The sequence below is a fragment of the Pseudochaenichthys georgianus genome, chromosome 4, assembly GCF_902827115.2.
Source record: "Pseudochaenichthys georgianus chromosome 4, fPseGeo1.2, whole genome shotgun sequence".
NCBI classification, from domain to species: domain Eukaryota; kingdom Metazoa; phylum Chordata; class Actinopteri; order Perciformes; family Channichthyidae; genus Pseudochaenichthys; species Pseudochaenichthys georgianus.
In genome coordinates, this window is record NC_047506.1 from 7,504,559 (window position 1) to 7,528,155 (window position 23,597).

The following is a 23,597-nucleotide window of genomic DNA, read 5'->3' on the forward strand; positions in this document are numbered from 1 at the left end:
AATAATGTTGAATTTAGGTAATTAGGAAGTGTGTATGTGAGTGTGTCCTTCCTGTCTTGACTGTAAGTCTACAAGTGCACACAGAATGCAAAATGACTCCCTCAGCGGCCTATGGCTCCCTGTGGGCCCTCCAGACTTCCCAAGCTGAACAGATCAAGGCTGCCTCCCTCTAAGGGTTCACACTGGTTAACAAGCAGCAGAATGAACGCCAGCCAGTTCAATTGTATGTAACTTTTTAGTTTGCACTAATAGTGTGACCTTTATTGATTTCTTGTCTCTGCCTTCAGCTTGGCGAAACACTAATGGCATTGGTCAATAAAAAACCATGAGGTGGAAGTTCTCAATGCCCTCCCCCTGTGTTGACCACATCCCTAAAAATAGCCGCTCAACCTCTGTCAGTGTCCATGGAGCCAATGCCATGATAGCTCAGTGTTCTTATTCAATAAGAGCTGCATCCCTATTTTATTCAGAAATAAGAGGGCTAACACGCTGAGCCATCCGCCGAACACATTTACTTAGACCCATTCAGATGGCGGGCCACATCAGTGAGTTCCCTGTCTCTTTAAATCAATACATTTATAACACAAGCAAAGCATAAAATAACACTGCAACTTGGGCACGGAAATCGAAAGAAAACATCAGTTATACTGTAGCAACTGTGTGTCGAGCAGCAATCTGGGACCTACTGCTTCAAAGAAGTACATTCGAGAACAAGTTTACAATAAAATAACACAAATGCCCTGTGTCTGTATAGCTACCACCCACTGTTTTATTGATTGATAATGTCAATGTGTACCCCTGCCTGTCTTTTCCTCTATACTCTTGGCACTTATTGAGCTTTGCAGAAAGAAATATTAAGAGCATGAGTTCAATAGAGCTGAAATTATCCCCCCTTCCCTTTCAGTGAAAACAACAATTTGTTGTGGTCTTTCTCCAAACTTCTCGACACTGAACCTGGTGGACAGTCTGTTTCTACTGCATACAGAGGCCCTTTGGATGTGAGCCTCTCTATACAGGTATAGTGCTGAATGCAACAGACGGAGCTAAAGGCAATTCTCTCAGACGGTAATGCAGCCACTCGTAAGTTAAATTCTGTGAGGGGACCCCTGTGGTGCCGCTTCACCACAGAAGAGAAGCAGCAGCAGCCAGCAGCTAATATTGATTCACCTCACAGCCTTGAGCCTGCTGTCACAGACAGTAAATATCAATGTATTTAATCCACTGTTAACTAGACTTTAATTAGAAATCTTTCCAGTGGATGTGTTTTAGTTAAAGAGTGTTCTTTGGCTAAGTTGCAAGTCAAACTATCCTGCTTGATGTGTAACCGTTTGTCAGTGTTGTTCCCTTTACTTTTTAATGATGGATTTGTATCTGAGTGCTATTGACAGAGTCTGCAAAGAGAGGGCAAATGATTCAAATAAACCCTCTCATGGGGGATTAGTCTGCTTGCTATTTGAAAAGGACTTACAGTAAGTCTGCTAATTGTTGTTAATATTTGTTAGTCCCCTGACTCAATCTAATGACAGATAGCAATAACACTCGCTTATAAATATTGCATTGGTTGCTTAGCAGTACAACATGTATGACCACATATACAGAAGGATCATTCAACTTATACTGTGTGTGTTCCGTAAAACCTCATGAAAGGACAGAGTTTATCATTGTTGCCTGGCTCTCTAAAACTTTGGAAAACATGACTATATGTAAGACTTAGGATTGGCAACAGAATTAACAAACAAAACAAAAAAGAAAATGGTTGAATTCTATAAAAAGGAGCAAAATGACGAAACTGATCATTCTCCTTTTCTGTATCAATTTTAGTGATTTCCAAAAACACGAATGAGTATCCAACCTCAATCTTAGTTGCTAAATAATGGCTGTTAAGCTTCTTAAAAGACCGATAGTTGAGCAGTTGCCTCATGTATGTGTCACTTATCATTATGTTATGCAATTATAGTTGAACTTGGACATTTGTATGCCAGTTTTCTATCATGAAGACTTCCTGATTATGACTTCAAAACCTGCAAAGTCGAGGTACTTTTAACTTTGATATACATTTTCCCCATCCAATTTTAGATATAAATATTGCACTGTTTAAAGGTGGGGTAGGTAACTTTGAAGAAACCAGCTCGAGTGCGCTAGAATTGGAAGATACACAGCTAGAGAAAATCTGCCACTTCCTTACAGAGCCCCTCCTCCAACACACACAAACGTGCACATGACCAATGAGGGCACGAGATAAGTTTGTGCACAGATGGAAGGCTGACAGGCAGGTAGGCCATCCAGTTATTTTAGCCGGCCCGGCTAAAATGATTGGTCGTGCTTTTTACAGTACGGCTTCCACAGATGACATTTTTTTATGGATTTTTTTGTCAAAGCACTTAAGATATTCATTGCTATCGGGATGTTAAGAGAATTCCATGGAATATAGCAAAAGGTGTATCTAGAGCCGGTTTCTCAAACTTACCTACCCCACCTTTAATGTATCTTACAAGGTACCTAACCAGCGCAGTAACTTTTACGTTTTTAACTTTACTACACATCAGCATTTAACTTTGCCAACACTTGTTTACTTCAAGTAAAGATTTTAAATAAGGGCTTTTAGTTTTACTAGACCTTTTCATGGAAGATATTTGACAACTAACATGTGTAATCAACATACTGAATGATGGCTGTCATGGCATACTGGGTAACTAACAGAAAGGAGCCATTGTAAATTGTATTAGTAACGTCTGTGCTTTTCCTGCAAGTAAAAATGTCTGCCAAATGAATATTTTCACTTGTTTTTCTACCTTTACTAAATAAAATGATTCGCAGTATACATGTAGCTTCTTGCCCCACTGTAAGGAAAGTGTTTTACAAACATGCTCAGTCATGTCTAGAAAATCGGTCAACATAACTTGCCTCTCCTCAGCTGCAGTAGCTGACAGGTGACGCTGGGTGTCGCTGCAGAGCGTCTCATATCGCTCCTGTGTGCTCATTCCGCCACCGCCCCCTCCGCCTGCCTTTACAGTGTGTGTGCGTGTGTGTTTTGTCTCGGATAGAAAGTCAGCCTGGTTTCCAGCTGAGTGCTTGCTCTCTCACAGTGTGTATGTGTGTGTGTTGTCATTATTATCCACTCTGCTCCCAGCTCAGAATGGCCAGATTCACTCAGACTGAAACAAGAAGGCAGCACCATCCACAGCAGCCCCAGCCCGCTCACTCCAGCCTGGTTTTCACCGGACCGGGGGTACCACAGATCCAGCAACCACTGCTCCTTATCCCACATCAGCACCAGTACCCTCAGATCACATTTCCGAAACCCATGAACGGGACAGAACCCATTTCCATTCATCCGGAGAACGGCAACATGAAAGACCAAGATGCCATTAAGCTGTTTATCGGGCAGATACCGCGGAACTTGGAGGAAAAAGACCTGAAACCCCTGTTTGAACAGTTTGGGAAAATCCACGAACTGACAGTCCTCAAGGACCGATACACCGGCATGCACAAAGGTAACGTGTCGCCCCCTTTAAATGGCTGCGAGGCCCATATAACACTGTATAACTGCTTAGTATTTCTTTCACCTCTTGAACTCATTGGTGTTGAAACAGTAACGAGAACAACGTGCGTATTTGTCACTTTTTTTCATTTGATCCAGATATGATATCAGTCTACTATTCTTAACAATTCATAATTCCATCTAACATTCACGAGGTGTGTTATTTTGTCCCAGATATGATTCCTTTATAAAGTTAGTTTAATCTAATATTTTAGATAATTTTTATTTCTGCATTTAAAAAATATCCACATTTTTGATTACACAGAAAATAAATGGGAGATTTACAAATATTATCAGGGCTTACAGTGTCAAAAATGATAGGGTGACTAACTCTGTTGGCCATGTTCTGAATTTCATTGCTATTTTCCTAACACGCTCTTAAGTGGGGCAGAGGCGCTTGGAAAGGATGCATTTTTAAAGAGCCTTGCCTTGCCAGTCTCGTCTTTTCGCGGAGGGGCGGCATCATTTATTCATCCCATGCTTTCTTTAACATCTCTCCCATGTGAGAATGGGGCTGGGACCTGGTGCATACCCGACCCAGCGAAATCAGTTCCAAACCACAATGTCTCTAAAGGGCGCAAGAACTGTCACAAGATGACGGACGCAGGGTGTGCAGAGATGCTGCTTCTGCTGGCTTGAGGGCTGAGGGAGGCGGAGGCTGTAAATCCGCTCAGCTCACACACTGACAACTTCCACCTTCCATAATGAAGTTGCTGAGGGTGTGTGGCGTAGATCTCAGCCTGGGTGGGGTTAAAAACATTTCACAATACCTTAGCGCCCCCCCCCCCCCCCCTTACTGTGGATCCCACATACGTCGTCATCATCATCATCATCATCATCATCATCATCATCATCATCATCATCATCATCATCATCATCATCATCATCATCATCATCATCATCATCATCATCATCATCATCCATCATCCATCACCAGTTTCAACCAACTTTTAGTTTGTTGTTTGCATGACATTTATGCTTCCCTGGTGGCAGAATCATAACTATTTTGAATGCAATCAACCAAGGGCAATACATTTCCGAGACACAAACTGACAATCATTTTGTCAAAAATCATAAGCAAAGAAAGAAACAAAATCAATCATTCAAAGAGAAAAAAACACTGTCCAAAACAGCGTTTGTCACACTTTTTTATGATTAAAAATGTGCATTAATATTTGTGTTTTTAATACTGTCCAATGCATGTCACAGACCAAAAACATGATCATCCTTTGGTTGCAGTATTAGTACAAATATAAAATAAGCCTGTTTCTAAATTATTTCCCCATCTTGCGTTCCTACAGAGCAGATGTTGATATGTGAGGGATGTACAGGAGATAAGCCTTTTATTGCAGTGACATTTAGAAAAGACAAATGACAATCTGTGGCGGTAATGTAAATGCCATTTGCAAACAATGTCTTCTATGATATATACAATCACCATGAAAAGGAATATTACATCTGTTACCATTACAAAGGTTGACCACAACTGTCACAAAGCCCATGTTTTGAGGCGGCAGCAAAAAAAGACTTAAATATTAGTTTTTTCTGTTAATTCATATGATTGACATCCTAGGAAAACACAATTATACACATTTAAAAAAAACTACAGTTAAGGGTAAGTGATAATAAAGACACAGAAACAAAGGAAAGGCAACATTTAGCTAATTATGCAAAGATTTATATATTTTATGTTGCAGTTGATCTAAAATATTTGCTATCTTGCAAAATGTCAGTGATATTTGGATGTATTGAATGTTTATAAAGTTTTCATGCTCGATGCACCATTAGATTGTGTTGTCGTAGCTTCTATTAGCAACATATTTTATAAAGCAACTTGCAGTATTGCTAACACTTCATACAGTTGCAATTCATAGAAGGGAAGACATCTCTTCAGTGTAGCACTCATTTGGCATTCTTGGGTATCTGTTTGTGTGTGCATGCATATACTAAAATGTCAGTGTTGCATAAAGATTGCACTATATAGCTCTTGATGATTGTCGCCCAATCGGTGTTAAGGAAAAGGCAATTTATATGTCAGCTTGTTTTTACAGGTCAAGGTGCTCATCTGTCTTACCTGAGTTGATAATTATAATTGTATAGTTATTTTTAGAACACCAAATGAATTACAATTTTAAGGGTTCAAGGTTCAATGAAATGAAATGGCTTACAATGTAATGAATCCAGGCAAAACACACACGCATGGGACGCCCTGCCCGTAGAAGCCTGACGGGCAAGGGGTACCCTGTACGTAATATAGCGACGGGGAGGGGCCCTGACCGTCCGTCAATATATGACGGGATGGGAGTGAGAACGTGTTGCGCGCGCACACACACACACACACACACACACACACACACACACACACACACACACACACACACACACACACACACACACACACACACACACACACACACACACACACACACACACACACACACACACACACACACACACACACACACACACACACACACACACACACACACACACACACACACACCATTCTGAGTGTTGTGCATTCGTAGTCATTGCACTTATTCTGTCATTTTGATTTTACATTCATCCACGTTGCCCTTTTTTTGTTTGTTATTTCTTTCTTTTCTTATGCAACTATTTTTCCCGTTGGTAATCCATGAGGGAAAACATGGAATTAGTTTGTAAAGCGTGATAATAATGCATGGCCATAATAACTCGACTCAAGAGGATTAGCAAATGTGCATTGTCTGAAGCAGCAGTCTCCTGGGTGATCAGCTGGTTGCCTCCCTAAACAGTGGCTGCCTCTGCCAATTAAAAATGCAGTCTAGTCTGCTTGTTGAAATGATTAATTCTGCCCGCGCTGTCGATGGCCTGCCAATTATTGTCGCCCAATTGGTATTAATAGGTAGAGGATTTCCTGATGTTGAATTTATCACAGGCTGTGAAAACTTCTCCCTTTGGCACTAATTAGCTTACACTTATACTTGCAAAATACACAATTGGACACTTAGGCACATGCATATATGCAATAACAAGGCTTTAATCTATATTATTATCATAACCTCCAACAAGGAGGTTATGTTTTTGGTTTGGTTTATTTGTCAGCGGGATTATGGGAAAACTACTGGTCAAATTTCCATGTCAGTTTGTGGAAGGATTTTCTTTTCTTGTTCATTTTTGTGATCAAATAAATAGTCTTGCTTTGCCAAAGTGGATGTATATGCAAATCACTCGGAATAATGCTGGATCTGTTTCAGTGTAGATTTGTGTGTAATACTGGACAGATTTTATCATGTGAGTTCGGTTGAGGCTGACTAACCTTTCATCGTGCAGTGAAGAAACATGAGCTCAAACGAGACGGAAGGAGAAGGAATAAAATACTTTTTTCTACAGGTGTGATTCAGCACAGCAGACAGATGAACAGACAACACAGTCCCTACACTACTTCAATCCGCCGCCAACTCAGCCCCGGTATTAATATTAAACTAGTCTCGTGTGTCAGTGTGTTAATGCATTTATAAATGGACCAAAGATATTGCCGTAGACCCCAGCCAAGCAAAAGCACATTAAATCACAGAATAATCTAATTAAATATTTATTCAAGTTTGTATTTTTTTCTCTCTCTGAGCAAGTCTGATGGATAGCATTCCTCGGTGGGTTGCCCTGACAATAAAAAAAGAACATGAAGGAAACAGGAATAGCTGGAATATATAAATAAAAACAAAATGTTATGGTATGAATAGGAGACTGACGTTTTTATATTTGAAACAATGCCTGCAAGGCAGCAGCATTGATGCAACTCAGCACTGGTTTGTAGAAGCCTCTCTCTCATCTTTGACATGATGGAAGTCGAATCACATCTCCATATTGTGTGTGCCTTATGGAAAGTGTCAAAGATCACCACACTGCTGTAGGACGGCATCTCCCATGGGGAAACAGATGGGATAAATTCACTTACAGACTATATACAGAGCTGTAGAAGTGACATGGACGCTACATACACAACACTCTGTGATGATATTACTGATTTACTGTAACAGACAGCAGTGGAGCCTATAGGCTTTTAGTTAATAAGCCAGTTGTGTGGTTGATTATTGTATAAAACAGTTTTATTATTGTTTCAAGAAGGACTTTATTCCATATGTGAACACCGACAAAGGAAAAAACAAGTCTCCTTGCTGTGTGCAGTGATTCGATTGAACAAATCTAGAATACAATCTTCTGTCAGGGCTAGTGAGCGAAGGCCACCGAGCCAATCTAATGCAGTAACAGCACTGGCTTCGCAATATTTAAACGTCTGTAAATATTGTAATAAGCAACAGGGCTTTCCTCATAAAAGATGCAGCAGCTCAACTGGTACTGACAGGCGCTATGGGCCTTGACTTCAGGATGAGGAGCACTGCCTCTCTCTCTTTGTTCCTCTTTTCTGTTGGTTTTCCAAGGAGATTGCCAATCTCAGATACCGACAAGGCCGCGCTCTGCCGGAGGTTAGCGTCCGCACACCAAACTCACCTGGTTTTATTCTGTCTCCGCTTCTTTGTCCTTAATCCCTGCCCAAGAGAGCCTTTCAAATGGATTGATTTCCTGCGCCAATGCAACCTTCACAATGGCTTGCAGTATATCATGCTTTCAGTACGTTAGAAGTGCAGTTATTCCATGACCTTTCTGGAATATGGTTGTTCTTAATAGGTGCCTGGAGCTGGGACATATATGGGGAGATGTGGTATGAGGTCTAAGGGGAAAACATGAAGCATTTTTTTCATTAAACTATACACAACATCTGTATCCAATTAAACAGACTATGAAGTTCTGTGGTGGTTGGTTTATAGTTGTGGACAGTGTCAGGGCATGATTAATTTGACAGATTGTAAAGGTTAAACTTTAAATAGTTTTCATCTCTGTCCTGGAAGTTAATCCATTGGTATTTGCGTTTGCTTATGCTTGCTGTGATATAATGATGTGTTTATGTGTTAGTGCATTTAAAAAAGCACCAATGATGTTTGAGAAAAGGCTTTCTAGTATAGACTTTGAAGAATATTACTGATATTTTTATTTGAATTTATTACCATTGTTAGGAAACACTGTCTTTGATGGATATATGACAGACTTTTCAAATTCTAAATGAAGGGATGTAGGGTTGGAGTCCATAGAGGTATACCGCCTTCTTGTTCATACACAAAGGTCACAGCAGCCTTTTCCTTAGACTTAATAGAGGGATAGAAGCCGATCTATTTTGTATGGGTCGCTTAGCAGATAGTGCCATTGCCTACAGAGCAGAGTGTACTCTTATGAGGGGAGGGGGGTTATAAAGGCACAGAGGGGGAAAGAAGGAGGGAGCGAGGGAGGTGGGGGTTGGCGGTTTCTGTTAGAATAGCACGAGCTCTTTAATGTTGTGTTTGAGCCTGGCTGGGCACAGATTCATTTTAGATGGAAAATGAAATAACAAGGGAGAGGAGAGAGAGGAGATTTTAATGCAATGTTTTGCGATAATCCCTCTCCATTTTGGAATGGTTCAGGAGAACTCATGCGATAAAGCCTTGTACAAGCCTGGAAAATAATAAGTTATTTGTCTTGCCTTATAGTACTGTGCCCTTGGAGGGCTCGCTAACCCCCATGTTTTGGCCAACAAACAATCACAGATTAGTCAAGCTGTCACATCTCTCTGAATGCCAAATGGTTGAGCCCTTGATGCTGGTGTGAATGAACAATGCATTCATGTCGTACATGTATCAGCCTGAAAGTGCACCTGCATATAACAAATCTGTGTGGATATAACTTAGCACTGCCACTAGACCGACAGGGAGGATGGCACATCTATGCAGCGGAGCCCACAAGGCAAATGACAGACAGACACATGAGCGCAGAACAATGGATGAATAGACAGATGGATAAGTGGAAGGGGGAAGATGAAGTGTTTGTCAGAGAAACAAATAGTCGCTTTCATCTCAAGGCAGAAGTATAGAGTAGAGTGATGGCTGAGCGCTGGACATGGAGGATCCCTCTGACAGGTTGAAAGCTGCTTGGACACTGGAGGGTGGGATGGATGGAGGATGGAGGGTGGAGGGTGTAGGAGGAGGAGCAGCAGAGGTCAAGTTTGACAAATGTACGGTTTAAAATAATTTTTGAAAGCTGTTAACATGAGAAAATGCCTCTTGTAACACTAGTTACACTCCGTTATTACTGGTGCTGCTAGTGCAGATACAACAACTTCTACCACTGGTCTGCAAGAACATTTACTTAACAGCTTTTATTACATCAAAAACCTTAAATGTAATGTAACAACAGACTAAAACACGTTGAAATTGACAACATACATAATAACTTTCGAAATTGTTATAATGGCACGGTCAACAGCACTATCAGCATGGAGACCTTTTTCCTTCTAATATTAAGCAATCCCCAATTTGTGATGGAGACACATTTCAGATTGGAAACACGTCTATGACTGCTCAGGTCTGGAAGGGATGTGTGAAGATACATGCTGCTCAGCACAGTTATAAATAGAAATTCTGTGGTATTTCCAAAAATAGGTTAAGCTGCCATCGCTGCACTGTTGGCATGACATCACTGATTGCCTGCCAGCCTCCCCCAAAAGACGGCTCCCATACTGTGCTCAAAAGGAGGGGGAGAGAGAGGCAGAGACACAGGCAGCATCTGTGGGCGACTGTAGGGCCATGTCCCCATCATTTCCACCGTCGGCCCCCCTACTCTCCTCTCACACCATCCCTTACATCACGCAACCATCTCTCCCCTCACTTCTTCCATCTATCTTTCCTGCTGAAGCGGCGTCGCTGTAGCTAACAGCCCCTGTGCTTTATCGTCGGAGACACTAACTGGTCAGGGGCTTTGTACTGGAGATGTATCGCATCCACATTTTTGTGTAGTGCGATGCAAGCAAATGATGTGCCAAATAGTGCAGAAGAGACATATGAGGGATTTCATTTGTGTTTGTTTTTTGATGATCAAATGTAGATGTGGTTGAATGAGCAGTGTATGCAGACTTTACATGGGTTCCAACGTGGCATCCGCTCTGTGGTTCACTCATCAACGGTAGATCTGGCTTAATTAAAAAAGACAACTCAAATTAATTAATGGTGATGGGCTCCCATATCTGCTTTGTCTGCTCTTGGGGTTCATTTGAGAGTTCTTTCTTTACCATTCTTCTGACCTATATGTAATCTATTATATAATATAGATAGATAGATAGCTAGATAGAAAGATATATATATATGGAGTGTCAAACTCAATTTCATCGCGGGCCACATTAGCATTATGGTTGCACTCAAAGGGCCGGTTGTAACTTTTAAGACTATATAAATATATTATATAAAATAATGTATTATATTACATTATTGCCTCTGAATTGGATTATTATCGGATAGGATAATAACTTAGTAATGAACTATGTCTGAAAGCAGAAGTCCAGGGCAAATAATTGCAAGTCTCTTCAGTGCACATGGCACAAAACGAGATGCATTGTGGGACATGTAGTTTATGGGCAACGTGCTTCTGTAAATCAGCATGTAACCGTATAATAAACGTATTATATTCTTCGCAAGCTCTTGCGGGCCACATAAAAAGAACTCGCGGGCCGGATTTGGCCCCCGGGCCTTGAGTTTGACACCCCTGATTTAGATAGATAGATAGATAATAGCAATTATTTCCTTTTTTCATTAGCAGGACAGTATTTCTTGAATTCACTGGGTTGAATGTGGTATAGGAAATATATGTGAACGCAATTAACACCCTGGTGCCGGCTTGTTAGTCAGACCATTGGTGTCAATTATTACCCTTCTCGTGCTCTGTGGTGTAAGTGTCAAAAGAAAGAATTAATTACATGCAATGGATTGAAACAATAAATATAAGCAGCAAAGCACTCATTACTTGTTTTAAAAATACCTGCAAATAGGTGGCCTAGCAGCATGACAAAGAACAATGTTTGTGTGTGTGTCTGGTTTTTCTCCCCCTTCTCCAATCTGGGCAAACTCTCTGTCTTTGAAGCGCTGTCTTTAAAGGTATCTTTCAATTTGTAAAATCAAAGTGAGAAGCTCACCCGCCTCTTAGCCAACAGTCAGTTTGCAGCTGCCAGTCATCTGCGATTGTGGCTTAATGCTTTGATCAATTGATCCGTCTCAAAGGTTTAAATGCCTTTCACCTTTCAAAAGAGGACAAGCATTGTTAGAAATATTGCATCAAATGTTAATTAGGTACATTATATGAAGACTTTCCATCAGTGGAAATGTATGGTGCACTGTAGCAGGAGGCAATGGGCGTGAGCCAAGTGAAAGTGATTTGATTATTTCCTCTTGCCTGGTCCTGTTTGTCTTTCCAGGACTTTGTTAAAGTACATGAACAGAAGGAAATGCAGTTTTCTGACTTTGACTGGGCGAGGGGCTCACAGAAAGTTCTATTGATTTCTGTGTAAATCGCCTGGTCTGAGCAGTCTTGGTTGGGGGGGGAGGCCGGGACGACGGGCCGGAGCGACAGGACTTGGCAGGTAAACTCTTGTTGCCCTCCCAGAAGTACACGGCAGTAAGTGTGAACCTAGACATTATTTACAGCTCTGTGAAACTCCATCCATTAACAGTGTCAATTAGCTTGCTCATCAGGGATGCAGACCACTCGATGTATTTATAGATTGGGCCCTGGCTTTTATAGCAGAAGAAGGATGAAGTACACAAATAGTCTACAAAAGCAAAGGCTTACTGTACTTTAAGAACCACAGTGCGGTGGAGGATGCCAAAGTGCTGTTTCCTAAGTGTTGTCCATAACCGCATATTGAAATAGTTCTGGCCAACTTAATGGGGGGCCAGTTGCAATCTATCATGTCACCCCTTGGAAATGCACATACTGCCAAAGGGCATTATCTCAGGAACTTTGTCAGGAACTCGTTGAAACTTTATATTGTTTTCCACCCTCTTAATGCTGATATGCCTACACTATATAGCCCTGTGTCAGCCTTTGAGAGAACTACTCTACAGTTGGATATGAAGAACCACTTGTGCCCTGAGAGAACTTAACCTGAAAACCACACAATAGTGATTGTAAAGGTGTCTATATCTCTTCATTGTTCTTCATATCTTCTTTGTCCCAGTAATGATTCGTAAAAATACAAAGAGCCTTTCAAAAAGCAATCATTGTCATACTCATTAGGCAACGCACGCCATACAATGAGACGTGCATTGTTATGTTTTTTAAATGCGTAGCTTCACACACGCCCACAGGCACTCCTCTGCAGTCTATGGATCTATTTGACTGCTGCATGCAGGCTTTAGTGTAGTGTGAGCAAGTAGCAACAAATCAATCGCTGAGGTACCCTACTCAGGGGTCAGAGAGGATATGAGGGGGGACTATTTCTTGCCCTTATGATGGATACCGATTCTCCTCCGCGCTCTGCGACGTTCATCCTCCCCCAGCCATTGCTCAAGGTGAAGGGATGATGGGAGGGGTAGTGAAAGGAGAAATGAAGGAGGATTTTGGAGCTGGATGTAGCAGAGAAGAAGGTGTGGGGTGATTGATGATGGAGTGATGGAAGAGTGTAGTCAGCTTGAGGATCATGAGATGGTGACTGAGCACAGGCACCAGCTTCCTTTAAGGTGGCTGTCTGACTTAATTAAGGTTTACAGGTTACGCTAGGCTACTGCTTATATTACAGTGCTCATTACAAGCCCATTAGGCCTGGGCAGAGAAAAATATTGTTGTCAGAACAATGAATGAGAGCTTTTCGGAAAGTCCCTGCCAACTCCATGCTCCAGCTCTTCTTTATTAGCTCTCTCTGTCCGTCCTCCCTCAATCTATCCTTCTCCTCCCAGAACATTGGCAGGATGGTTGGAGTGTGAGAACAGATCGAGGATATTTTTTCCAAAGGTGAGGGAGTGATTATATGAGTTAAAAGCTTCTCTGAGACCAGACTGATTACCCCCCTCACGGTCAATCTGCGCCACTGAGCCTCCTGCCTCCCTGGCTGGCAATGATTCAGGTCATAATCACATTGTATCAGTGCTGCTGATGATGTGTGTTTCAGTTTCCGACCCCTCTGAAAGGCTATCAGTTCCCCCGGAGCCCCACGTGGCAGTAAATGAAGTAACCAAGTAATCTACCCACAGTGATAGCATTTTCCAAAGAGTGCAAACGATGTGTGAGGGAGCAGGCGAGTGTGGTGCCAGGACTGGCTTGGTGAGCGCTACCTTCACACTTTCTGGCCAAGAAAATGCCACATTGAGAGCAAGTTCACACTCTTTCATAGCACCGAGGCAGTTTGGCTCCTCTGGGGTAACGAGATGGAGAAAAGGGAGCAAAGAGGCAGAGTGAAAAGAGAGACGTTGTGGTTTAAACCAACCTAGTCCCTATGGAGCTGCATTGATATTTGACGGTTCTGCAGCACACGATTTATACCCATTGCCGATGTAGAAGTATTTGCCCCTGCACTTGACGTCAAAGCCTGTAGCTGTCAGTTGCTATAGTGGCAGGCACAAATTAATCTCTTAATGGTCCCTCAAGCATAAATATTAAAATCATTAGAGGACCAGTGTGTAGACTTTATTGGCTTCTAGTGGTAAGATCAACTTAACAAGTCCCTCAGATTGTCCTTTTCTCAGTGTGCAGAGGAACCAATGGTCTTCAAGTCCATTTGTGCCACTAAAATCAAGCTGCCACTTAAAAATTCAAAGTTTACAATTGGTCGTTTTTGGCTACTGCATAAACAAGGCAGTGTTACATTGAAGACTCATTTGAAGAAGACTATACATGTATATATATCAATATTATACTCCATTTCTGCCAGTACCTCCCTAAATCCTAAACACTGGCCCTCTTTCTGAGAAAATGAAAAAAGCACAAATACAAAAAGCAACACACCCAGAGTTCCATTTGATATGGATCTGATTAAAGATGAATACAGAAAAACAAACTAAGATTACATTAATAATTGGATTTAGAATTCAAAGGTTAACTGTCTTTGTAGCCCATACATCAAACATTTTATTGTTATTTTGTAAGTTTTCTATTTGTTTCTATCTTTTGTTCTTTCTTTTATTGAAAACATTAAACATACAGTACTGGACATTTAAAAAAACAATCAAGGATATCCAATGTGATAAAAAAAGGTATACATTAAATGAATAATTACATTTGAAATATATAATAAACAAATTAAACAAAGTATCTATAAAATAATAAATAACATCATCAAATCTATATATACTTGTAGGCCATGGGAAATTGACCAATTGCAAGTTCTACATTTTGGATCTAACAAAGATATAGTAAGCTATATAAGAATGTAAGTGTTTAGTTTTACACCCGCAATTATTGATGTAATCATTTACAAATATCCAGTATTTATATGAAGTCTTTACTTTTATCTATGTGTTGTTGTTATCTAGTATATCTATTGTTTTCCAGTGCACAACTATTTTTTAACAAAATGTAATTTTTCTGTGTTGTCAATAAAGCTATTTTGAATAAGTTAATCAGATGGCGCCCGCTCGCCAGTATCTCACGTGCGTGTTTGCGGGCAAGTTGCAATAACTAATGCTGGTGTTCATATTATACATCCATGGTGTCGATTGACGAGCTGTTAGCAAACTATAAAAAAGTGACGTTATTGTTCAGGAAACACTAAGTTTCCATTATAAGTAATGTTAAGAAGGACTTTTAAGTTGCTAGTTTATAGCTTTGTGCTAAGGTGGACCTTTTAATGAAAGCATGTCGTGTAGAAGCTCGTCGAAGTTGGTAAGTGATGACAAACAATTTGTGACATTAATTAATAGTACGCCATTAGGGGTCAATGCTAAAGGCTAGGTTAGGATACAGTACAGTTAGCTTACTCCCACTCTGCCAGGTAGTTAATAACGCTTGAGCATATTATGCAACTTCAATGTTTGTACAATTGCTTCGGCAAGGTTAGTTGGTAAACATGGAAGTGTTGTCAAAGATATCTTTGTGCTAGCCTGGTGATTAGAAATTGATACACGTGTAATTGGCCTAGCCTGATATTAAATGTCCTATTGCTAGGTTTGAACTGGTGACAAGACAACATGTGTGAAATGTGTATGTACTGTATATATTGTAGTTTATTGTGAGCGTTAATAATTAGTTTTGAAATGTTTCAAGATAATTGATTTTTACTTTATATCCTATAGACAATAGTTAACTGGGTTGATTTATGCTGATAATGGGAGCTTTCTTATGTTTTGACTAAGTGAATGGTAAGAATGTGCTAAATGTAGTAATGTTGTTATCGTAGTGCGTCCAAAAAGCACTTTCCCCTTCGTCGTTACCAGTTTAGAAGTCGAGTGCTCCATGGACAAAAGTAAGAGTCTGGATGCTAGTGTTGGATATTTATCTATTCTAGGATAATGATTTTTCTCTAGGAGCTGAGTTTCATTTTCATACCCGCCGTGACGTGACCATGTCTTAACAATATTTGCTGGGCATGTTTGTAAGATTATTGCACAGTTCTCCACTATTGACATTCTGTTTGGGGAATAAACAGAGGTGATTGAGGCATGTGTTTAATCAGTGGTTTGGTTCTTTGTGTGTAAGAAAGAGGGCTAGCACAGCGAAACGTAATAGCTTGATTTGAATGTAATGTTGTCCCATCTGCTCATAGCTGTCGAAAAAAGTATTCTGCATGATAGAAACACCTCAGAAAATTAATTATTGAATCTCTGTACAAACATTTTACTTTTACATTGTATCATTTAAACTTGCAGTGCTGAAGTCCTAAAACACAACTGTATTGATATATGATTTTTAAGGACCCTTAAACTTAAAACAAAGAAGAAAAAAAATAACACAGACTCACAGTTTGGAGATTAAGAGCCTGGACCACTGTGAATGTAAATGGCTGCTGTCACCGCAGCTATACAGTATCCTTGGCCACTCACTCTCTTTCTCGTTGTCTCTCTTTCTCACCCACTCACTCTCTCTCTTCCATGTGGAACTCTTTAATTACTTGCCAATTGAACACCGTGGAGATGGATAGACTCAGTCCTATTACTCAGTACACATGGCGGGCGCACACTAAAAAATATATCATTAGAAAATAGGATACGAGAGGAGTAGAGTTGGCATTGACTAAGCTGGGGGGGGGGGGGGAAAGGGAGCAAAGAGGATGAATTTCTTCTCTTTGGAGCTGAAATCAATGTGTGAGATAAGGCTGTTTTAGGATTCTATCAGATGATGCAGAAGATCATCGTCTCACAATGGGAAGGCTTCCCCCATTGCTGTGTCAGCAGGCTCCGATTACAGTGGCTTTTTGTTGTGTTTCAAACTGTTTCATCATGCTCCCCCCTCAGACTTTTGCACTTGGTATGCAATGCAGCACTGGCAATTTGTACGTGTTTGGATTCCAATTATGGAGTTGTTAAAGCTTTTCGCCTGTGGCCTGCAAATTCTTATTAAGCCATACATTAAAGAGCACAGAATCACATTTAAATGGAGTTCATGTTTCCCTTTTGTTTGCCAGTGTTGTCGTTGTTTTTAATGTATTCACAATGCCCTATGCATTACACATTAACAAATAAATCGTGTTTGCGATGCAAAATACGTGTTTCTTATTCAGAGATAGGGCGAGCATTTGTCAAGTAAACCAACAAGCCCAGAGAGAGCAAAAAAAGAGGGGAAAACAACTACCAAAATGGAGCCATTCCCTGCTATTACCCTCAGCCATTTGAGAAACAAACAAACAAACCCACAACAACAATGACATTTCCAGTCTTGGTATTTCCTTACGAGCTGACGCAGAAGAGAAAAGGAGAATTGGACAGCAGTCTGAGTGATTGAATGATTTTCTTGGTGGCCATTGGAAATCATTAGGTTAGGGTTGCAGGGAGAAGGGGGGCTATGGGGAAGGCTGTACCGTGACAGCAGTGCTACAGTCACACCTCAAAGGTCACGACCCTGGACAGATTCCATCACTATCTGTCTTTCTCATACTGAAAAGCTTGGCAGGGCGCAGACTGACTGTCCTAAACAAAAGGAGAAGCTTTATAAACAAAAACAATTGAATGGGATTAAGATAAGAGTGGGCAAATGATTTCTGTGTATGGGCAGATGTTTGCAGGACTTTACACACACGTGCTGACACCTGGCTTAAAGCAGCAAGGCAAAAGAGGTTACAGGTCGATCAATAGATCAATCACTGACATGGCATTTTAACCCTCCTTTTTGATGCAGTCCGGCATAGGTTACAGTGGAGTCATCCCCTAAGTACTAGAGTGTCCGGAACATCGGAAAAAGATACAAATGCATGCATGAGCATGCGACAGACATGCATAGTAAACGTTTAGATGTGTGAAAATGTTCTGATATTATGCAACCAGACACCAGATTGGAATATTGTCCGTGAAAAGATGCTTAATACATCACCACCCACTGAATACATTTAGCTGTTGAAATGAGATCCAAAATGCAGTGGCTGCTAATAAACCATTGTCGGAGTGGCAGAAATATGATGCATGGTAACCCATATGAACCTCATTAATAGAACACAAGCAAATCTATTTATTCAGACAGTCAGGGGGAAAATGATAGCCTCAATACTCCATCTGGTTTCCCTCCATCTTTTTTCTCTTCTCCTCTTCTCTTCTTTATGTATTCAGTGATTTTGACAGATGTGCTGTGTGTGTGTGTGTGTGTGCACGCATGGAAGCATTCACCCTGGAGAGTTTTAACACCACGTCCTGTCCTCCCATCTTCTCTCTCAGTATCTCCCTCCTTCCTGTATCTCTACATATCCCTTCTTCTCTCTTTTTCTACCCCCCAATACTCAGTCCTGCAGTCCTGGTTCGTTTGTCTCCGCTGCTGTCACAACCATTCAGGGTGGGAGCGCTGGCCTGGCTGCTAGGAGCTTTTGACAGGACATGGCACGAGGGATGGGGAGGCTGGACAGGCCGGGCATTTCATCCAAAGAATTCACAGCTCATCTCCTACTTTATTATTGTGGTGTTGTTTATTTCTCCTCTCCTCTTTGCCACCTGGAGAAAACGTCCACATATATCCTGGGGTATTGCACGGTTGCCTGTTTTCATTAACTTGCTCTGTTTATTCCAAGAAATGTTAGTTTTTGTGTTTTCACTAACTCAATAGAGCCTCTCCGCAGAACTAGTTTCTTAATTGTGTTAATTGCTCAGTATCTGGATCTCATTATATTGAAACAGGCCAAACACAATTTTCTTATTTTCCAATAGCTTTGGAATTGTATTACAGTCCATATATTCTTGTTGGGATTTCTTTAAAACTGTTCCCTGTTGTCCACAGTTTTTGTTTGTTTAACTATGTTGTTGAGTTATGTGTGACTTATACATGTATGTGTGGTGTACCTCTGTTGCAGGTTGTGCATTCCTCACCTATTGCGCCCGAGAGTCGGCCATCAAAGCCCAGAACGCCCTCCACGAACAGAAAACACTTCCAGGGGTAAGTGTCTGTCTCTCCATCCTTCTCTCCTCCCTTTCTTTTCTCACTCTCTCTTTCCTCTCTATGGTGGTCAGCCATGCCATCTGCACCCTGCTGCACACCAGCCGGCATTCTCCTTGTATAGTCCCAGAGATGAAAAACACTTTGGAGAGCAATTCAATCAATAGCTCAGCCTTTTAAAGGCCTGGCTTCAACTTTTCCATGTGTCTGTTCTCTAGGGGATACCGCCAGCATTGATCAGACCCACTCTGACTCACACTTTTGAAGCGATAGCATTGAATGACCGTTTTTGGGGGGCAAAGCTCTGCATTTCTGTTAGGTGTTATCAACAGAAAGTTGTCCAGTTTCTAGGGCCAACGACTGCGGGCTCTGGATGGGAATGAACAGTGTGTGTGTGAGATGTGTCACAAGAAGCCTGTCAGACAGAGGAATGGCGCAGCTCGCGGCACCCAGTACGTTACAGTGGGAACATTCGCTATGCGGTAGAGCAGCATGTTGTCCCGCCATAGATCCATCCCGGCAGCTGATGGCAGCAATGCCCAAAGCTAATTGGTGCTCCCACTTGTTACTTGATCGTGGATGCTGCAGTATTTTCAGACAGGTAAAATAACTAAATACATTTAAAGCTAGATGGGTTGCCAAATATACTTGGACATGTCAATATATTAATATTTTATTGATAATGTGTTATGAGAAAAAATATCGTCTTTGTGGAGGAAACTTCTGTGTAGCAATGCAGTGGGAGTCACCGACTCACGAAGGAGACACGGGACGAGCAGGAGTTCTGATGTCAAACACTGAGATTTAATACAAGCATCGGCCGGAGAAATTCACATCACAAGTCACACAGTCAAAGGTTCTGACTGCACGGGTGGGTTGCCATGTCAAATCTGATCAGCCTCGCATCTTGGTAGACCTTTTAGCTAGTTTACGGAGAGTCAAATCCACATATTGGGGATGGGCGTAAACACATCTGCGGAGGAGATGTCTCTCCCATCTCTGAAGCTTAGAAACCAGCGTTCTCATACTCGTAAAAACCTAGTATCAACATACAACCGCATCAACACATTCCTTACGGGAGATAAGAAGCAGGGATGGTCGTACATGTCAACACACAAAATAAGGTTAAATGTCTAAGTAAAGACACAATTATTCTCTAACAGTCTTAGATTTGGTTATTGTGAAATGTGTTGTCTTTTCTTCATTTTAAATGCGTTCTTACAGTAAAGTGATGTTATTTTGAATATCATTGTATATATATACCAGGGTTTCCCACACATAGACTTTACTTGGGCGGGCCGCCCAGGTATATTAACGGCCGGCAAAGTATATTTCGCGACCCATTTAGTTTTTTAGTTTTTTGTATCCGTCCGCGAGCACGACCCCATCTGCGATCGATTAACTAGTGGACAATGATCCCTCGCTGTACGCCTCCTGTACCTGTTCGCTCTGCTATCGCGTGAAGGATCTGCTATCAAGCGACCAACAGAAAAGGAGACCTTACGAGAAACAGAGAAGACGACGTAAACATAGTTTTTCTCAGAGCAGTGTGTGTGCATCAGAACACCCCCCGGTTACCACCACAAGTATATTTCAGATTTGTGGGATACACTTCATTAAACCACCACTATTTAACTTTACACCTAGATATTGAGGTTTTTGGTCAAAACCAGATGCTCAATATCGCCAAGCTCTAGATATTCTTAGGTGGTAAATTCTAAGTGTTAAAAAAACTGCAGTCATAAGATATGAGATTTGATAAAGAGAAAATCACGTGTTACATGTTCAATTGTGCTATGGTATTAAAATGATCTTGCAATGATCTCTCCCTCATTGTTTGGTGATTATGCATTTGTGTGTGATTATGTACACTTGTGCATAGCTGTATCTGTTAGGGTGGAAAGAATATCAGGATCAAACCGAAGGATGGAGGGGTGGGTAAAAGTGGCTCCCCGCAGAGGCAGTGGGGTCTCGCATGGTTAGATTTAGCCTGCACCAGAGGTAAACATCAGTAGATCCCCTCCCCTCACCCCAAACCCCCCCTCTGATAGAAGACAAAGAGGCTGAGAAGCCCAGCCAAAAGGCACATGTTTCAGTTAAACATGCAAATGCAACGACAACAAACTTTGACATTTTTTTTTCTTGTGGCTTTTTTGGAAACACGTTGTTTCATTTATCCTGCAAATTAGCCAAGCGCCAGGCTGGAGGGCGTTAATCTCTTTTTTCCTCTGAATTTAAATAATAAGACGGAAAAAGTTATTTCACATAATGCCAGAGGATGTGATCATCAGAGATTATTACTGTAATCAGCAATGTGCATTAAATGGTTTTGGTGCATTATCAGGCTTTCCTGTGAGTTTCTTTCCTCACGTCTCAGTCATTAATAACTACCATAAGGGTTGACCTACTTTACCACTGGGACTATATGGTGCATGTGGCTGAATGTATAAAAGAGAGGCAAGAGGGCACAGACATAGTTGCTAACAAGTCTGCTCTTGCCTGCAACCCCTTTCGCTCTGGATCAGTGCAGGAAAATACACAACAAATGAAATTCAATAATTGTACAGCCATGATACATAGACAATGTGCAAACACAGCAAACACAGCCTTGCATGTTACTATTCTACTCAAAAGTTCTGAACGGTTACATTTTTGAGCGTGCACAATCGCAGACACTTTCACCAACTTTGCCTTAGTATCACTCAGGGAAAAAAAGGCTTTTCTTGTACCCTTCATTCATGCTTTAGCCCTCCTGTTGACTTCCACCCCACCTAGACCTGTCCACCCCACATCCTCCCGTCTCCCCTCTCTCCCGTTGCTGATCTGGGGCTGCTCTTCCTGAGACAGAGCGTGTCATAGAAATGTAACAGGGAGACGTTGATGGGTGTCAGGCGTCACAGGCGAGGCTGCTCTGCTGTTCCCTTCAGCGTCACTCACACACAAACACCCGCGGTCCAAGGAAACAGAGTGCATGCTATAATACTGCCTCCACATATTCTGTTCACCTACTGATGGACCTACAGCTGAGGAGAAATGGACCTGCAAAGAACATTTAATTTGAAAACAAATCTACAATATAGAGCTGTACTAAATAGTTGCATTTCTATTCATTAAGTTTAAACCCTGTATTTCTGTTCGGTTGCAGATTAAGCTGAAATTATTCCTATAATACACTGACTTCAGTAATGTTCGCATAGGATGTTTACACCCCTTAATCCATACATTTCTTATAACTCCAGAGTGTTATAGTCCCAAAGTCATAATGTATTGAAAAAACATAGACTTTTACAATTTCACAAACATAGTTTTATCAAACAAAATTATTCTGCTTCCGTCCATACAGTATGTGTTTCGTTAGCCTTTACAATACAATTACTCATGCTCTCATGCTTGCCTCAAGAAAAGGGAGGACTGCACATGTGTGTTAAGGGGCCGTCTAGTAGCAATCTAACAGCACAATAAATCATTAACATAACCACCGTTTTTTTTAAGGGTTAAGTCTTCATTAACTACGACAACAGGCATTTTAGGCTTCATTCCAAAACCTCAATAGAAGCTACAAATGTCACATTACTTTTACAGCCGAACTACATTATATCAACATAACATATCATACAGCACACTTTGCATTGAATGCCCTGCTGCACTGTGTTTCTGTATGTGTGTACAAATATGTTTGTGCATTTGACTACCTCCCGTCGCCTCACTTGTCCTTCCCTCTTGAGCCTCCCTGTTCCTAAATGTTTTGCGATATGACCCCTGTTGCTTCACTGCTTGATGGTAAGTAGATATGCCAGTTGTTTGTTTGCAAAATGCTGCTTGATATGCAGTTTGCCAGGGGCTACGCTGTAATTAATGTAAACTAGGAGTCCTCCAGAGATGAGTTATGAGTTATTAACGTCTGAGTCTCTCATTAACCCCTGTATTGCTGCTCTCTCGCAGAGGGCCGATGTGGTTACCTAGTATTTTAAAATATTCTGAATGAATGTCAGACCACCATCCTGCTGGACTTGTTGCTAATGAGCAGAACCTGGGAGGACAATTGTGAAATATAACGAGCTATTGTGAATCTCATGCAGGAACCTTTGCTTGAATACAGAGCACAAATATACCCGTCCGCATACACACATACAAGCATTCACATGGACACCAACATGAACACACTTGAGTTTCATGAGATGATTTCTGTGCTGGAAGGCCTGGGATCACACCCGGTCTGCTGTAATGTTAATGAGCAAAACATGAAATCCCTGTCTGCTGCAAAAGAAAATTATTCAAATACTAAGTTAGAGATTATTTTAGTCATAGTATAGTGATAGTTATAACCCTAATATTTAAGTCATGGTTGATTTGTTATCACCTCTGGTCACTGTTGGTAATGGGAAGTCCATGCAAACATAATGTTAGTTTAATACAATGAAGAACACAATCAACCGAGTAGACGGCGTGTGAAGTGAACTCGTGATCAAAGGTTGTTCTTTTGTATTCTGCATCAGCTTTGGTACATGCTTGGCTTCTTTTCTTTGTCGTGTGTTAGCACTTCACTCTGCAGGACATGTGTACGGCTATATAGAGATACAATTAAAGAAACACCAACTCAATGGATTTATTGTTGAAAAATAATCTTACTTTCAAGAATTTAATTTTGAGTTAAAAG

The 23,597-nt window shown here is 41.1% G+C and overlaps 1 protein-coding gene across 7 annotated transcripts in view; it reads left to right on the top strand.

Annotated features, from left to right (window-relative positions):
* The first annotated feature begins 3,049 nt into the window (after positions 1–3,049).
* The window catches only part of celf5a (cugbp, Elav-like family member 5a), a 187,647-nt gene continuing 167,099 nt past the window's right edge, over positions 3,050–23,597 (top strand). For all 7 annotated transcript variants that reach the window (XM_034081538.2, XM_034081540.2, XM_034081541.2 and 4 more), the window contains exons 1-2: positions 3,050–3,494; positions 18,858–18,940. In XM_034081538.2, the coding sequence (XP_033937429.1) occupies positions 3,092–3,494; positions 18,858–18,940 (486 nt within the window). In that variant the 5' untranslated portion in view covers positions 3,050–3,091. The remainder of the gene's footprint in view (positions 3,495–18,857; positions 18,941–23,597) is intronic.